The following is a 17,428-nucleotide window of genomic DNA, read 5'->3' as shown; positions in this document are numbered from 1 at the left end:
TGCTAGTGCCTAGAGTGAAAATGTGTTTGCAAGTAACGGGAGATGATGGTTTCACTTACGTCTATTTTGGAGGACTTCGCGAATGCACCGACGGGATGGACGTAGTCGTAAAGGATGATGACCCCCACCATGACACGCAGACAGAAGGAAACAGTTTCATCACTGCTGAAGCGGCTGCGGTACTCTCTATATCCAAACAATATCAGAGAATAAGCAAATCTCACTTTACATTTTTATTTTATATTTACTTCCAAATTTCTTGTGGATTCTACTTGATTTTTTTAATACATTGCAAATTTTATGGTGTCATCAGACCGATGAGAAAATGGCAGACTTACGGGGTTTCCAACATAACTTTACACACGCTCGCCATGGTGCTCAATACATCTGTGGTGTTTTCAATGGGCAAGTTTTTATTCTGTTGGGCAAAGAATTAGTCATTCTTAAAAAAGTGATTTTTTGAAAATGTCACTGAGAACTGATTTGAAACATTTTTGTTACCTCAGATACAAATTTTGTTGTGCCATCACTTAATGTCTTCAGCATGGGAGTGGCATCAGCATAAAAAAGAGATATCCGATTGGCCAGCTCATTATTCACTTCATTTTCTCCCTCTGCCTACATAGACAGACACCAAAAACATGGAGTTGTTAATGGAGTTAAAGCAAAATGAAACACTAATTTTATGTTTAGAAGAACAGTTTAGAAAATAGATTTTTCTTTCTGACCAGTTTATCAGAAATTGTCTCAGTCAGTGCCTGAAAATTTTAGACCATAAAGGGAACAATGTGAAGATGGATAGGCATCAAGAGGCCTTTTCTCCTGTGCCCCAATTTCTCAGGTGAAAGAATGTGTCAAAAATGCTAATACATTATTAATGTACTTAATTTTTAACTAATTAATCTTTGGGGAAAAAAAAAAAAGATCGATTTTTCTTAAACCTTCTGCTGAAATGGGAAGGGAGTGTATATCAGCCAAAGTTTTGCGGTAGATGGGGTAGATTCTGGGATAGATTCTGCGGAGAAATAGCAAATTGGGATAAAGGTGGGAAAAGTGATAGATCCCCAGATATAAAAAGGAAATTAAGCTTAAGTTATTTCTCAAAATATGTGATAAATAATTGAAAATCGTTTCAGTGCTTTGAAATCTTTTTAAATCTACTGACTTTATATATATATATATATATATATATAGCAGTTTAATCTTACAGTAAACTGTATTCACCTGCACATTCTGTGTCAAATCTAAAAATATGTTCATATATTAAACAATAGTCTAAAAAGAGGTTAGTGGCAGATGAGGACAGGGGTATCCAGAGTGATTTATTTAGCTCTCTTATAGTAGTAGGGCCCTGGGGAACCATGGTGGGGCTACTAAATTCAGTCTCTGAGAATATGAGGGGAAAACCAGCGTCATTTCACTAAACAAGGTATGCAGACTGCATGGTGTCCCCCAGGGCTATGTATGTGGCCCGCTCTCAGATCAGATATTTAGTCCTAGGAGGGCAGGATGACTCTGGGGAGGACAGGCAAAAAAGCTGAACACAGATCAGGTGCCACAATATATTGGTGCACCTCAATGCACTTCAGTGAGCATCTCAGAACTCACTCGCACTCCCAGTGGGAGACCATTTTCTGTTTGGGTCCTCAACAGTCCCCTGAGGGCTGGTATGTGCAAGTGGCTGAGTGCTTGAGTATTTGGTATTTGTGTGAGAAAGAAAAAAGGAAGTGTGAGTTATGTGAAAGGGGTTTAGAGAAAATCAAGAGCTGCACATTCAAAGGTGTACTTAATTTTAAAAGTTATATACAGTATAAATATAGTACTGTACAAAAAAAAAAAATCAAAATCACCCCCCCAAAAAGGGTTTGTAGTGTATCAGTAGGAAATATCATTTCACATTTCCAAACATTCATTTTGCCATTAATTGTAATAATCCAGCAAAATGAAGAAACAGATGAAACTGAGACAAACTAAATAAATAAAAGAAGAACTATGGCCACGTCTCCAAGACGCTTGAAGAAACCTTCCTGCAAAGCTACCTGAAAAACAATGCATACGTGTACCTGGACAAAAGCCATTTTAAATGCAAAGGGTGATCACACCAAATATTGATTTTAGTTAATAGAAAGTTAATTGATAAATAAAATCTATTTATGACAGTATTTTTGAAAGCAACCTCACTTTACAGCATTTTTGCACAAATGCTTAAAACTCTTCACAGTACTGTATCTTTGCAGGTCGGTTTCTTCAAGCGTCTTGGAGACATGGCCACAGTTCTTATGGATTTAGTTTGTCTCAGTTTCATCTGGAAATGTAAACTGATGTTTCTATACACACATATATATATATATATATATATATATATATACATATATATATATATATATATATATATATATATATATATATATATATATATATATATATATATATATATATATATATATATATATATATATATATATATATAGAGAGAGAGAGAGAGAGAGAGAGAGAGAGAGAGAGAGAGAGAGAGAGAGAGAGAGAGAGAGAGAGAGAGAATGACAGAAAAAAATTTACAAGAAAGTCATAGTAATAGAGAGGTGACAGTTTCAATTCTTGAGAAAACTCACAGGAACGTTATTGATCCTCATGCGGCTTAGGGTCCTCCTGTAATAACTGAAGTCATTCTGAATAGCAGGATTTGTCATCTGAAAAAAGAATTAACACCAAACGTCTGTAGTCATATTACCTACACTACTGTTTAATAGTGTTCTCATTTTTAAAGTGACTGATACTTTTATTCAGCAAGGATGCATTAAATAAAAAAAAATAAATAAATAAAATAAATATAGAAATCTTTTGTAACTCTTTTATCTCTTTTAAATCAAGGACATTATTTTGAACTTTCTATTCATCAAAGAACCCTGAAAAACAATTATATTAGTTTCCAAAAAAATATTACGCAGCCCAACTGTTTTCAAACATTGATAATAATAAGAAATGTTACTTGTGCACCAAATCAGCATATTAGAATGATTTCTGAAGGATGATATGACACTGAAGACTGGAGTAATGAAAATTCAGCTTTGCCATCAAAGGACTAAATTACATTTTTTTTTTTTAAATAATACAATAGAAAACAAGTATTCTAAATTGCAATAATTTTTTACAATATTACTATTGTTCTGGGGTGCATTTCCCGAACAACGATGTAACTCACTGCTGAACTACCATAGTACGATGCATCGTTGAACAAATCAACTAGCTAGTCACGACTGTTTCCCAAAACCATAGTCGCAAACCTGTCGTTCAACCACGTTGGAGTAAAAACTTCTTTAAATGAATCCATTTGAGATCGAATTAATGCTAGAATTTCTGATATAAATTACAGACATGGCATTAGAGGACTAATTCTCATTTTCCTCGGTTATTTTGCTTTATTTCCAGATTAAATCAAATGCTTGTACTGACGTACCAGAGCACGTACGCACATGCACACTCTCCAAAAACGGTGCTTTAAATCTCTTGACAAACTAAAATATATAAATGACACTTGTATATATATTTGAAATAAAATATATACATTGTACTTGATGTCAGCGTGCTTATTTTGCTCAAGATAACAATTTATTAAGTCCACATATCATAAAAACAAGAAACTATACTTCTAACCACAGCTCGAGAGCTGTCGTTCCAACCACACAAGTTTGCGATGCAGTTTGCGAATGTTCGTTTGAACGATGGTTTCAGGAAACACCAAATCGTTGAACTATGTAAGTAACAACGAAACTTGCAATGTTAGTTGGCTAACGATGCTTTTGGGAAATGCACCCCTGATCAAATAAATGCAGATTTGTGAGCATAAGACTTTTTATATATATATAATATATATATATATATATATTACTGACCCCAAACTTTTAAACAATAGTCCATATTTTAGAGTGAATCCCATCATCCTAGTTTGTAGTGGGTTGTTAACAGGCCATTGCTATGTGGTTTCTAAAATGTTCAGATTGGTTTTTAGCTGTATAGTTGCTAGGGCATTGCTAAATTGCTACAGGTTACTTACGAGCCACCACTAAGTCTCTTTTGGGTCTCTAAATGTGGCTCAAAGTAATAACAGGATTATTTTTATCTGTTTTTTTGTTTGTTTGTTTTTTTTGTCTGTCAGGCAGAAATCGTAGTCTGACCATTTAGAAAAAGTAATAGCTCACCTTAGAGTTACACAACAAAAGTTTAATACTCAAAGTTATGGGTTCATAAACAACCCTTAATTCAAAGTATGAACAATAGTAACAGTGATGCCTTCCTTAAAAAGAACCATTAATAAAAATAAATTGTGTATGTAAGGGTGCTTCAAAGGGAGGCAAATCTCCAGGCAATTGCTGGTGTGACAGGACTGAAGTAGACAAATGTATTCTGGTAGCCTAGAAGGAAAAGAACACTTACAGGATTAGCTAAAGCTTTACTTAACCGACTAGCAGTTCCTTTAGGTAATCAGAGCAATCTTTATCTGTCAGGACCTAGACTGTCTGGGACCCATGCATCCCCTATTGAAGTATTGTTTAAACCTGAAGAGTACAGCAGTAGATTTGCAGCTTGTGACAGATGGATAAATATGGTATAATGAAGAGTCATGTTCAGTTTAGTGTTGGGTGACAAATTTCATGACAAAGGAGGGGGTGATTATCAAGATGACAGCAGAGATCAGGGTGAAAGGCAAAGCTCAGGGTAAAAAGTGACCTGCAAGAGCAGAGGTCACCTATAACTATCCCAAATGTTCAATGAATTTTGGACAGAGATAATAATAACCCTGTAAAGCCTGACATACTGTACAAAATAATAGTCAGAAAAATCTAATGAGCAAAATAAAAATAAAAATTGTATCATTAATAACTCACCCTCATGTCGTTCCACACTCATAAGACCTTCGTTCATCTTCGGAACACAAATTAAGATATTTTTGACAAAATCCGATGGTTCAGTGAGGCCTGCATTGCCAGCAAGACAATTAACACTTTCAAATGCCCAGAAAGCTACTAAAGACGTATGTGACAACAGTGGTTATGAAGCGACGAGAATACTTTTTGTGCGCCAAAAAAACAAAACAAAATAAAGACTTTATTCAACAATATCTAGTGATGGGGGATTTTAAAACACTGCTCCATGAAGCTTCGAAGCTTTACGAATCTTTTGTTTCGAATCAATGGTTCGGAGCGTGTATCAAACTGCCAAAGTCACGCCCCCCAGTAGTGAACCATTGAAATTTCAAAACACTTATGAGATCACAAAGCCTCGTTTACTGAAATCACTTGACTTTGGCAGTTTAATACGTGCTCCGCACCACTGATTTGAAACAAAAGATTTGTGTTTTGAAATCGCCCATCACTAGATATTGTTGAATAATGTCATTATTTTGGGTTTTTTGGCACACAAAAAGTATTCTCGTCACTTCATAACATTAAGGTTAAATCACTGGAGTCACATGAACTGTTTTAAATACATATTTAGTAGCTTTATGGGCATTGAAAGTGTAAATTGGCCTCACTGAGCCATCGGATTTTAATAAAAAAAATCTTTATTTGGGTTCCGAAGATGAACGAAGGTCTTACGGGTGTGGAACAACATGAAGTAATTAATGATAGAATTTTCATATTTGGGTGAACTAACCCTGTAAGATTTTGCCCCCACAATAAAAAACTGCATAGCTTTGAGCTTAAAGCTAAGCATTTAAATTGATTGAGAGATCTGAAAGTCTGATGTATCATATTTGATACAATATTACATGATTTTTTTTCTAAAAATAAAATTATGAATAATCAAGTAGACCTAAGTTGCTTTAGTCCAGTAATTGTTCATCTTGAAAGATAAAAATATCACAGCATGTGTTTACTTGCTACTTGTATAAACTATCAATCAGAGGAAAGAGTGCATGTAGGAGAATGTGTACAAAGTTTAACACAATTTAACAAAGTTTTCAGCAAAGATTATTTACAAGAATAACACTTAGATGAAAATAAAAGGACTGACATCCTTGTCCACAAAACCGATGCAGTGCTGGTTTAGTCAATTTACTGTCAAACCAGACAGCCCTTCCTATCCCTGCAGCGTACGGCACTACAGCATTGGGGTCTGAAGTAGGTCACTGAGCCAAGCTGAGAGAGGGCATGGTTGGATGGAGGTTGGCATGCCACCTTACACCCCCTACCTTCTCGCATTTAGCAACCCCATCTGGGGGGGGGGGGGGGCACTTTAATTGGGACATCCCAGCTCTGTGCCGCAGGCCGTAGGGGTGTATGTGAATGTTGCATTAGAAAGAGCAGGAAAGAAAGGCGCTAGTGTTGGTGCCGAGACAAATAAGAAAACGGCTAGACGAAACATTATTTGATTTCTTTAGACATGTAACCCGGGACAAATTAGGTGGTTAACTGTTCAGTCATTTAGGATAATGTCTGAGGTTCTGACATGGTCAGAGGAGTGAAAAAGCAGACAATATAGCTTAGCGTGATGTCATCTTGACATATACACTTTTAACTGTCCGTTCTGCATTATTAATTTGGTGTAAAAGAAACAGCAGGTGTTTAAGCAGAGGATAAGAGAATGAAGCAGAGACATAGTTCAAAAGCTCTTTTTCCTATGATCTTAAATGTCGAGAAAGGTTTGGCAAGCACCTGGGGCAGCGAATACAGACTGGTGCAATTGCAAAGTAATTATTTTCTCATTAGCTGGTTTCTAATCACAATTAGCATGTCATTAGTGAGAAGAGGAAGCTTGTTAAGGCATCACATCCTGGTCAGTCTCATCTATCTCATGGTAATGTGTAACAGCAGGCTGCATGTGACTCCCCTGACTTACATGATGAGTTCATCTTTTTATTTGACTAGAGAACATTTAATTAATGAATAATTTCTACTCATAAACATCCAAATGATTGAATCACATAAAAACAGGTTTAGGTCACATTTAACTAAAAAAATATAAGGAAATATACACCGATCAGGCATAACCTTATGACCACTGACAGGTGAAGTGAATAACACCGATTACCTCGTTCGTCACGGCACCTGTTAGTGGGTGGGATATATTAGGCAGCAAGTGAATACTCTTCCTCAAAGTTGATATGTTAGAAGCAGGAAAAATGGGTAAACGTAAGGATTTGAGCGAGTTTGACAAGGGCCAAATTGTGATGGCTAGACGACTGGATCAGAGCATCTCAAAAAACTGCAGCTCTTGTGGGGTGTTCCCAGTCTACAGTGGTCAGTATCTTTCAAAATTGGTCCAAGGAAGGAACAGTGATGAACCGTGACAGGGTCATGAGTGGCCAAGGCTAATTGATGCACGTGGGGAGCGAAGGCTGGCCCGCTTGGTCCGATCCAACAGACAAGCTACTGTAGCTCAAATTGTTCAAGAAGTTAATGCTGGTTCTGACAGAACGGTGTCAGAATACACAGTGCATCGCAGTTTGTTGTTTATGGGGCTGCATAGCCGCAAAACAGTCAGGGTGCCTATGCTGACCCCTGGCCACCGCCGAAAGTGCCAACAGTGGGCACGTGTCAAGGCAAGGCAATTTTATTTGTATAACACATTTCATACACAATGGTAATTCAAAGTGCTTTACATAAAAAGAATAATAAAAATAGAACATAAGGAATAGAAATAACAGTAAAAACAGAGAATTTTGCTATCTGGATGGAAGAGCTAGGAAGTCTCAGGGAGTTTGTTGTTGTTGTTGTTGTTGTTGTCGTCCATCAGAGTTGGATCTAAACGGATCTATTCATCAGAGCGGATAAGAAAGGATCTTCCTCATCCAACAGGACTGCTACCTGTTAAGGCACTTCAAACTGATAAACATAGTTTCAATCTCCCCTTTTGCCAAGACACCTCAAACTGCACCACACAGCCCTAATCCCCCTTCCTGAGATATCTTACCTATGGAACGCAGTTCAAATTTCCCCTTTGGAAATTTCCCCCTTTGGAAAGTGTCCTGACTGTAATCCAGAGATATCTTAACCATGCAGTACAGCTTAAATTTCCCCATGGTTTGTCAAATTTACCAAATTTTAACCTAATCACTTTCTTCCTAATTCTCCGAGCTCTTTCAACCAGACAGCAATATTTAAAATGCATTAAAAGTCAGAATAACAAGATGATACATAAAAGATATAAAATACATTAAAAATGAAATAAAAACAGGAAAAGGAATTAAAAGAATAAAAAGATAATACGTATAAAATAAAGTGCAAACAGTTCGGACATAGCACAGTGCTCAATCAGCAAATGCATAGATAAAAAGATGTGTTTTGAGTCTGGATTTGAATGTGGCTACTGTTGGAGCACACCTGATCTCAGCTGGAAGCTGGTTCCAGCTGCGGCTGGCGTAACAGCTAAAAGCAGACTCTCCTTGCTTTGAGTGAACCCTGGGTATTTCTAAATGACTTGATCCTGATGATCTGAGTGATCTGTTAGGTTTATATTCTATGAGCATATCTGCAATGTATTGAGGTCCTAGGCCATTGAGTGATTTATAAACAAGTAACAGTACTTTAAAATCAATTCTAAATGCAACTGGAAGCCAGTGCAAGGACCTGAGGACTGGTGTGATGTGTTCATGTTTTCTGGTTCTGCTCAGAATCCTGGCAGCAGCGTTCTGTACGAGCTGCAGCTGTCTTATGGTCTTTTTGGGAAGACCAGTGAGGAGCCCATTACAATAATCCACCCGGCTGGTGATGAAAGCATGAACAAGTTTCTCTAAGTCTTGACTGGAGACAAAGCATCTCATTCTTGCAATATTTTTGAGATGATAATACGCTGATTTAGTTATTGTCTTTACATGGCTACTGAAACTCAGGTCTGACTCCAAAATCACACCAAGATTCCTGACTTGATTTTTAGTTGTTTGGCCCCTAGAGTGAAGGTACATGTTCACTTTGAAAACTTCATCTTTGTTTCCAAACGCAATGACTTCAGTTTTGTCTTTGTTTAACTGAAGGAAGTTTAGACACATCCAATTTTTGATTTCATCAATGCACTGGCACAGGGAGTCAGTGGGGCTGTAGTCGTTAGGTGATAGGGCTAGGTAAATCTGGGTGTCATCTGCATAGCTGTGATATGCAATTTGGTTCTTTCTCATTATTTGGCTCAGTGGCAGCATATATAGGTTGAACAGGAGGGGTGCGAGTATTGAACCTTGAGGGACTCCGCATATCATGGATGTCCACTCAGACTTATGGTCACCGATACTCACATAATAACCTCTCCCTTCTAAGTATGACCTGAACCATTTTAGGACCATCCCAGAAAGCCCAACACAGTTTTCCAGCCTGTCAAGAAGAATGTTGTGATCAACAGTGTCAAACGCAGCACTGAGGTCGAGTAGAACCAGCACTGTTAATTTACCTGTATCTGTGTTAAGGCGAATATCATTTATTATCTTTATGAGTGTTGTTTCTGTGCTGTGATGCGGTCGGAAACCAGATTGAAAGTTATCAAAGTATCCATTTAAGCTTAAGAACTTGTTCAGCTGATTGAAAACAACTTTTTCAATGATCTTGCCTATGAAAGGAAGATTTGAGATTGGCCTGTAGTTGCTCAATATGGTGTTATCCAGATTGCTCTTTTTCAGGAGGGGCTTAACAACTGCAGTTTTCAGGGATTTTGGAAAAGTCCCAGAGAGAAGTGAGGCATTTACCACTTCTAGGAGATCTGCTTCTAAACAGCTTAACACTCTTTTGAAAAAAGATGTGGGAAGTGTGTCAAGGGCGCAGGTTGATGTTTTAAGGTGCTGTACTGTTTCTTCCAAAATTTTACCATCAATTGCTTCGAAATCAGACATAGTAACTACTTTCTCAGGTGGTCTGATCTGTCTGACCCCAGCGCAACTCAAGGATGTGCTGATCACCTTTCTGATATTATTGATTTTCTCAGAGAAGAAAGAAGCAAACTCACTGCACTTGCTGTTTGAGAGCATTTCACTGGGAATCTGGCTTGGGGGGTTTGTCAGTCTCTCTACAGTAGCAAAAAGAGTGCGTGTGTTGTTTAAATTGCAGTTTATAATATTTGAGAAGAAAGTCTGTCTAGCTTTGCCTAGTTCCATATTGAAAGCATGAAGAATATCTTTATGGATGTTATGATGGATTTCAAGTTTTGTCTTCCGCCACATGCGCTCTGCTTTTCTGCATTGTCTTTTCATATTTTGCACTGCTGTTGAGTTTCTCCAAGGTGCTTTTTGTCTGCCACTCTTCTTCCTGACTTTCACAGGAGCAATATCATCAATTGCACTTTTAACTTTTGAGTTAAAAGAATCAAGGAGAAAATCAACAGAGTCAGCAGATATGCTTGGTGTTAAGGATATAGCCTTCATAAACAGTGCACTAGTGTTCTCATTTAAGCATCGCTTTTTGACCGAGACAGATCTAGCTTCAACAGTCGGACAGATCAATATTTCAAAGAAAATACAGAAATGATCAGACAGCGCTACATCCTTAATGACAATGGATGAAATGTTTAGACCCTTACTGATAATTAAATCTAGAGTGTGTCCACGATTGTGTGTAGGTCCATGTACATGTTGAGTCAGATCAAAAGTATTCAAAACAGTTATGATTTCTTTTGCCATATTGGATTCTGCATTTTCTATGTGGATGTTAAAGACCCCAGTAATAGCAAAACAGTCAAACTCTGAGGAAATTGCTGATAACAGTTCTGTAAAGTCCTCCACAAAGGCTGGAGAGTATTTTGGAGGCCTGTAGATAACTAGAAGTAGAATGCGAGGAGCACCATTTAATACAATACCCAAGTATTCGAAAGACAAGTAATCACCAAATGACACTTGCTTGCACTGATAGACATCTTTAAATAGAGCAGCTACACCTCCACCTCTCCTAACAGCTCTGCAGACTCATAAAAGTAAAGTTAGGAGGGGCTGTTTCATTCAGGATTGATGCACTGCAGCTGTCTTCAGCCATGTTTCATTTAGAAGCATAAAATCTAGGTTGTCTGTGGTTATTAAGTCATTGACTAGAAGTGATTTATTTTTAAGTGAGCGAATGTTTAGAAGTGCTTACTTAACAATCTTACTTTCTGTCTCTACAGTAATCGTAGTTTGACGTGTAATGGTAGCAGATTAAATGGGTTTGCCAAACGATTTGAAAAGGCGCTGGCGTTGTGGCAGGGGCCGAAGAGCTCTCACAGGAGGAGGAGGAGGGCGAGCTGGGCCCACAGGCTTTGGTGGTTTCGGGGCTTGACGCTTTTTTGTTGATATCTGGGGGCTCGCAGCAAAAGAGTGGGAGAGTTTGGTTCCAGCGTACACCAGTTCCTCCATTTTCTCTGAGAAGCACAGAAGAGGGGATGCTGGAGAGAGGGATAACGTGTCCGGTGAGAGGGGCTGTTGCTCTGGTGTTACCGAAGGCTGTAATATGTTGTCCTGGCTTCCCTGGCTGTTTTCCTGAAAGTCGTCCTTGGGTCCTTAATTTTGGAGCAACTCTAATACGTCACTGTCTCTCGGTGAGCTCTGTGGGCAGGGCTCAGTCAAGATTGTGTCCATGAGCAGTGGTTGTTGTGGCTGCGTGGTGTTATCATTGACCTTGTGGGATGTGTCAACCGCATGTCCATTCAGGTGCTGAAATGAAGTCCTGTGGTCAGTTGTACTCTGTCCAGGTGTGTTTGTGCCATTCAGGTTAAATGGATTTGCACACACTGCTGAAGGATGATGGAGGCAGAAGTAGATATTGTCCTTTAGCACTCTTGAGCCCAGTTTGTTTGGGTGCAGGCCATCATGAGTGAACAGTTGTCTCTGACTCCAGAACAGATTGAAGTTGTCGATGAAATTCAGTCCTTTTAAGTTGCAGGTTTTTTGCAGCCATGTGTTAAGTCCAAGCAACCGTGTAAATCTATTTGTTCCTCTTGCTGGGAGTGGTCCACTGATGAATGACTGAACTTTTAGTCTTTTAAGCATTTCAAAAAGTTCATTGAAATCCCTCTTAAGGAGTTCTGACTGCTCCTTCCGAATATCATTCTTCCCCACATGAATGATTAGTCGATTTGCAGTTTTATATTTCATCAGAATGCTCTTAAGTTCCCTGTTTACATCAGAAACTGTTGATTGTGGAAGGCAGCATGTAGTTGTATCCCTGCTGCTAATGTTTCTGATAATAGAGTCACCCACTATCAGAGTCCTGGGCTCAGCTGCTCTCTGAGCTGAGTGCCGCTGACTGTTCAACCTTGAGCGGCAGTTAGCATCGGTGTTAGCTGCTGGCTGATTTGATCTGTTTCCGATCATGTTTGGGGATTCCTCACCCACATTAGATTCCTCACCCACATTCATTAACACTTCAAATCTGTTCTCCAGATGTATTGGCGGTGGTAGGGAGCTATTGTTTGGGGTAGAGGATGCTACTGCATTAATGTGTGATACTCGTGACAATCTGATGTCTCGAGTGCCTTTGGGTCTCGCTCCCTGTGTGTGCCATCGATTAATATGCTGATCAGTTCCGGCACTGAGTACGGTCTGTTTCGGGGCATTAGATTCATGGGACTCACCGACTGTGGGCTGAGGACGTCCATGACGAAGCTCTGTTGTGTGTTCCTTCTGGTTTGGTAGTCCCGCAAGTAACTTTGTTTCAAGAACTGCAATCCTTTGTAGAAGTCTGTGGCAGTTTGTGCAGCAGGTAGATTCTTCAACCAGAGGAGGCATATTATTTCTAATCCTTTTGGATGTAGGCAGCGGTGTTTTCCCTTCTCCGGAATGTAAGCTGATGGCTGCCGTCAGTGGGAGGCTGGTTGGATAAAAATTCCCCTTTTTTGTAGCAATTCTTCCAGTTAAAAAGATTGTTGTTGCCAAGATTTGTCGCTTGAGCACTGTGTTGATTTGCTGAAGTTAAAATTAGGAGATAAAATATAAAAGCAATAGAGCAAAGCGCGGAGCTGTAAGCAAGAGCGTCCGAACAGTGGCGAAGCAGGAAGCATACGTGAGCATCGGAACTGGACCACGGAGCAATAGAAGAAGGTGGCCTGGTCTGATGAATCACATTTTCTTTTACATCATGTGGATGGCCGGGTGCCTGTGTGTCGCATACCTGGGGAACACATGGTACCAGGATGCACTATGGGAAGAAGGCAAGTCGGCGGAGGCAATGTGATGCTTTGGGCAATGTTCTGCTCAGAAACCTTGGGTCCTGCCATCCATGTGGATGTTACTTTGACATGCACCACCTACCTAAGCATTGTTGTAGACCATGTACACCATTTCCTATAACACCAGATGTTCTCGTTACATCGGGAGAAGAATGGCATCTACGCTAATATTAGTCTCTCTGTTTATCCCAAGGTTTACCGTAGTCAGCCGGATCCAGGCCGTATCCAGATGAGATGGAGGACCTGTGCCTAGACACGATGACAACGCAGCCCTGAAGTGAGCTTGAGAATGAGATTGAGTCAACTAGATAATCCTCTGTGAAGGCTTCACCGACACGACAGCCAATGGCACAGATTCCCAGCAAACCGTCCCATACCGGCGTGATGAATACAATCTTCAACTACGTGGAACTGTATTAAATATTTTTACTGTTGCAATCCAAATCGGACTTATGACCTGTAATGCAGCCTGAATTATAATCACGCACTGTTTGCAGTTGGCCAGAGGAGAACTGGCCCCCCGACTGAGCCTGGTTTCTCCCAAGTTTTTTTCTCCTCCATTTTTATCACCTGTTTGTCATCTGATGTTAGCTGATGGAGTTTGGGTTCCTTGCCGCTGTCGCCTTTGGCTTGCTTAGTTGGGGACACTTGATTTTAAACAATGTTTTTTGATCTGCCTGCATTGATACCATTGTATGCGAATAGAACAGAGCTGGACGATGACATCACTGGATGAAAACATCACTGTTTTCTCCAGTGCAGATATATAGATAAATGAACTAATTATTGATTTTTACAACCGAATGAATCACTACTGAATTTACTTAAGCTGGGCAATGACGCCATTTCTTTAAGAGCTGCTGTGCAGCCAAAAATTATTTACCAGTTATCACTGTAATGCTGCGTTCACACCAAACGCGTCTGAGGCGTCTGATTTACATGTTAAGTCAATGCAAACGCGCGTCTAGAGGTCCTGCGGCGCGAATCAAGCGTCTAGCGCGGCGCGAATCGGCCATTGATGCGCGAATGGCGCAGCGCGAATTGAGCGTTCACGCGGCTGACGCGTGAATTGAGCGTCTGACGCCCAAACGCCAGAGTTAAAAAATCTGAACTTTGGCGTAAATTCGCGGCGCGAAGGAATAAAAGGACAGGACAGGAATAAAAAGGACCTTGCCTGGAAGAGAATAAGCGAAGAAATCGGACAATCTGGTTAGTTGTAAAACTTTTTGCATGATTTTAGCCGTTGATACTAGCCCACCTTCTAGCTAGCAAAAGTCGGCCGGCATAACCGAGTTAAATTGCCGCTACAGGTTTCCAACTGACGAGATTATGTGTTTATTCAGAGGATCTGTGTAGAAAGAGATGAAAGCCCCTCCCATGACGCGAATTCGCGTCTGAACACACTTTGTTTAGACGGGCGAATTGAGCGAATTTTACGCGCGTCTGACTTCAAAATGTTCAAGCGTCCAACTAGACGCGTCTGGCGCGAATTTGACGCCCCAGACGCGTTCGGTGTGAACGCAGCATAAAGCTGCTTTGACACAATCTGCATTGTAAAAAGTGCTATATAAATAAAGGTGACTTGACTTGACTTTCATGGAAACGTAATTCCCTGGTGGCTGTGGCCTCTTACAGCAGGATAATGCACCCTGCCACAAAGCAAAAATGGATCAGTGGACTGCAAAAAAAAAAAATGGACCACTGTTAATGTATACTAATTATTTTCATGACAATTAAAGATATTTTCTCCCAAATACAGATTACCATACCACATCCGTTTTTTTTTTTTTAAGTTTTAGGGTTTTTTCGCAATTCTTATTATTCTCAGTAGCGATTCCCATTACTGTAATTTTTTTAAAAAGTCAGTATAAATTAAAGGCAATATAACAAATACTACCATGATGTATAAATAGTTTTTAATTATGATAATAAGGATTTAGATAGGTGCAATGTTAATATATCATGATAATACATAAATAAATACAAAAATAAGTTAAGTTAATGGTTCAACAATATATATATTGCCATTAAGTAAACAAAGGAATGTTATTGATTTATGGTCCTCACCTTGAGCTCATCAAAGCGCAGTGTGAAGTGTAGGATCTCAGCAAATTGTTTTGCAAGGGCCTGCTCTCTCTCCAGATGCTGTGTGGGGTCATCGTATGTCTCACTAGTGAGTGCTCTCAATAGACTGTGCAGTGCTGCTTCTGTGGAGTCACACAGGGTTCAGTTCAGGTTAATTAGGTCCTCACAGTACAACTGCAATGGTTCCATATACGATTAATTTGAGCAGCTTATTGATTTAATAAATTATTTACACAAAATAAAGTTTAAAAATATACAAAAAAAATAAATAAAAAATACTGTTATATATCAGTGTTTCCCAACCACATTCCTGGAGGCCCACCAACACTGCACATTTTGCATGTCTCCTCAATTAAACACACCTGATTAGGGTTATCAGATCATTAGTAGTGACTCAAAGATCTAAAATGGATGTGTCAGACAAAGGAGACATGCAAAATGTGCAGTGTTGGTGGGCCTCCAGGAATGTGGTTGGGAACCACTGTTATATATAAATGCCCGCAAGTAATTAGAACCTATTAATGGATGGCTATTTACGATTATAAATCAATCAATCTGTCAAACAATCTGTCTCATACTGAAATCTGAACAATATACTAATATATTTCAGTTTTAAAACTAAATTTTGTATAAAACCACCCCTATAAATATAAATACATACATATATATGACTGTATGTCAGATTCTAAATAATATTGAGGTTCAATAAATGGTAACACTGATACAAGACACATGCTAAGAATGCAGACCAGCATCAAGAATCAACTTTGGCATCAAACAGTATAAAACATCTGGTATAATACATAACCTAATACAACCCGAATTCCGGAAATGTTGGGATGTTTTTTAATTTGAATAAAAAAAAATGAAAACTAAAAGACTTTCAATTCACAATAGAACATAGATAACATAAATGTTTAAACTGAGAAATTTTACACTTTTATCCACTAAATGAGCTCATTTCAAATTATGCCTGCTAGAGGTCTCAAAATACTTGGGACGGGGGCATGTTTACCATGGTGTAGCATCTCTTCTTTTCAAAAGATTTTGAAGACGTCTGGGCATCGAGGTTATGAGTACTGGGAGTTTTGGTGTTGGAATTTGGTCCCATTCTTGTCTGATATAGGTTTCAGCTGAGGAGTTTGTGGTCATCTTTGACGTATTTTTCGTTTAATGATCCGCCAAATGTTCTTTATTAGGTGAAAGATCTGAACTGCAGGCAGGCCAATTTAGCACCCAAACTCTTCTATGAAGCCATGCTGTTGTAATAGCTGCAGTATGTGGTTTTGCATTGTCCTGCTGAAATACACAAGGCCTTCTCTGAAATAGACATCGTGTGGAGAGGAGCTTATGTTGCTCTAAAACCTTTATGTACCTTTCGGTAATCATAGTACCTTACAAAACATGCAAGCTGCCCATACCGTATGCACTTATGCACCCCCATACCATCAGAGATGCTGGCTTTTGAACTGAATGCTGATAACACACTGGAAGGTCTCCATCCTCTTTAGCCCGGAAGACATGGCGTCCATGGTTTCAAACAAGAATGTCAAATTTGGATTTGTCTGACCATAGAACACGTTTTCACTTTGAAACAGTCCATTTTAAATGAGCCTTGACCCACAGGACACAACGGCGATTCTGGACCATGTTCACATATGGCTTCCTTATTGCATGATAGAGCTTTAGTTGGCATCTGCAGATGGCACTGTGGATTGTGTTTATCGACAGTGGTTTCTGGAAGTATTCCTGGGCCCATTTAGTAATGCCATTGACATAATCAATCCGATGAGTGATGCAGTGTCGTCTTAGGGCCAGAAGGTCTTCGACGTTGTCCCTTACGAAGAGATTTCTCCAGTTTCTCTGAATCTTTTGATGGTGTTATTCACTGTAGATGATGAGATTTGCAAAGCCTTTGCAATTTGAAGGAACATTGTTTTTAAAGTATTCCACAATCATATTACACACTATCACAGATTGGAGAGCCTCTGCGCATCTTTACTTCTGAGAGACTCTGATTCTCCAAGACATCACTTTTATAGCTAATCATGTTTTTAATTAACTTAATTAGTTGCTAGATGTTCTCCCAGCTGCATCTTTTCAAAATTTCTTGCTTTTCAGCCATTTGTTGCCCCCGTGCCAACTTTTTTGAGACCTGTAGCAGGTATCACATTTGAAACAAGCTCATTTAGTGGATAAAAGTGTAAAATTTCTCCCTTTAAACATT

At 39.2% G+C, this 17,428-nt stretch overlaps 1 protein-coding gene across 4 annotated transcripts in view; it reads right to left on the bottom strand.

The window, feature by feature from the left end:
- fam49bb (family with sequence similarity 49 member Bb) overlaps nucleotides 1-17,428 on the bottom strand; it is a 68,897-nt gene that overhangs the window by 4,487 nt on the left and 46,982 nt on the right. For all 4 annotated transcript variants that reach the window (XM_067377264.1, XM_067377263.1, XM_067377262.1 and 1 more), the window contains 5 exons: nucleotides 15,184-15,323; nucleotides 2,613-2,690; nucleotides 502-618; nucleotides 339-418; nucleotides 60-186 (listed from right to left, as the gene is read on the bottom strand). In XM_067377264.1, coding sequence (XP_067233365.1) covers nucleotides 60-186; nucleotides 339-418; nucleotides 502-618; nucleotides 2,613-2,690; nucleotides 15,184-15,323 — 542 coding nt within the window. The remainder of the gene's footprint in view (nucleotides 1-59; nucleotides 187-338; nucleotides 419-501; nucleotides 619-2,612; nucleotides 2,691-15,183; nucleotides 15,324-17,428) is intronic.

This window comes from Chanodichthys erythropterus, chromosome 23 (genome assembly GCF_024489055.1).
Source record: "Chanodichthys erythropterus isolate Z2021 chromosome 23, ASM2448905v1, whole genome shotgun sequence".
Classification (NCBI taxonomy): domain Eukaryota; kingdom Metazoa; phylum Chordata; class Actinopteri; order Cypriniformes; family Xenocyprididae; genus Chanodichthys; species Chanodichthys erythropterus.
Note: the sequence above shows the minus strand (reverse complement) of the source record. Positions and strands in the feature narration are given on the sequence as shown.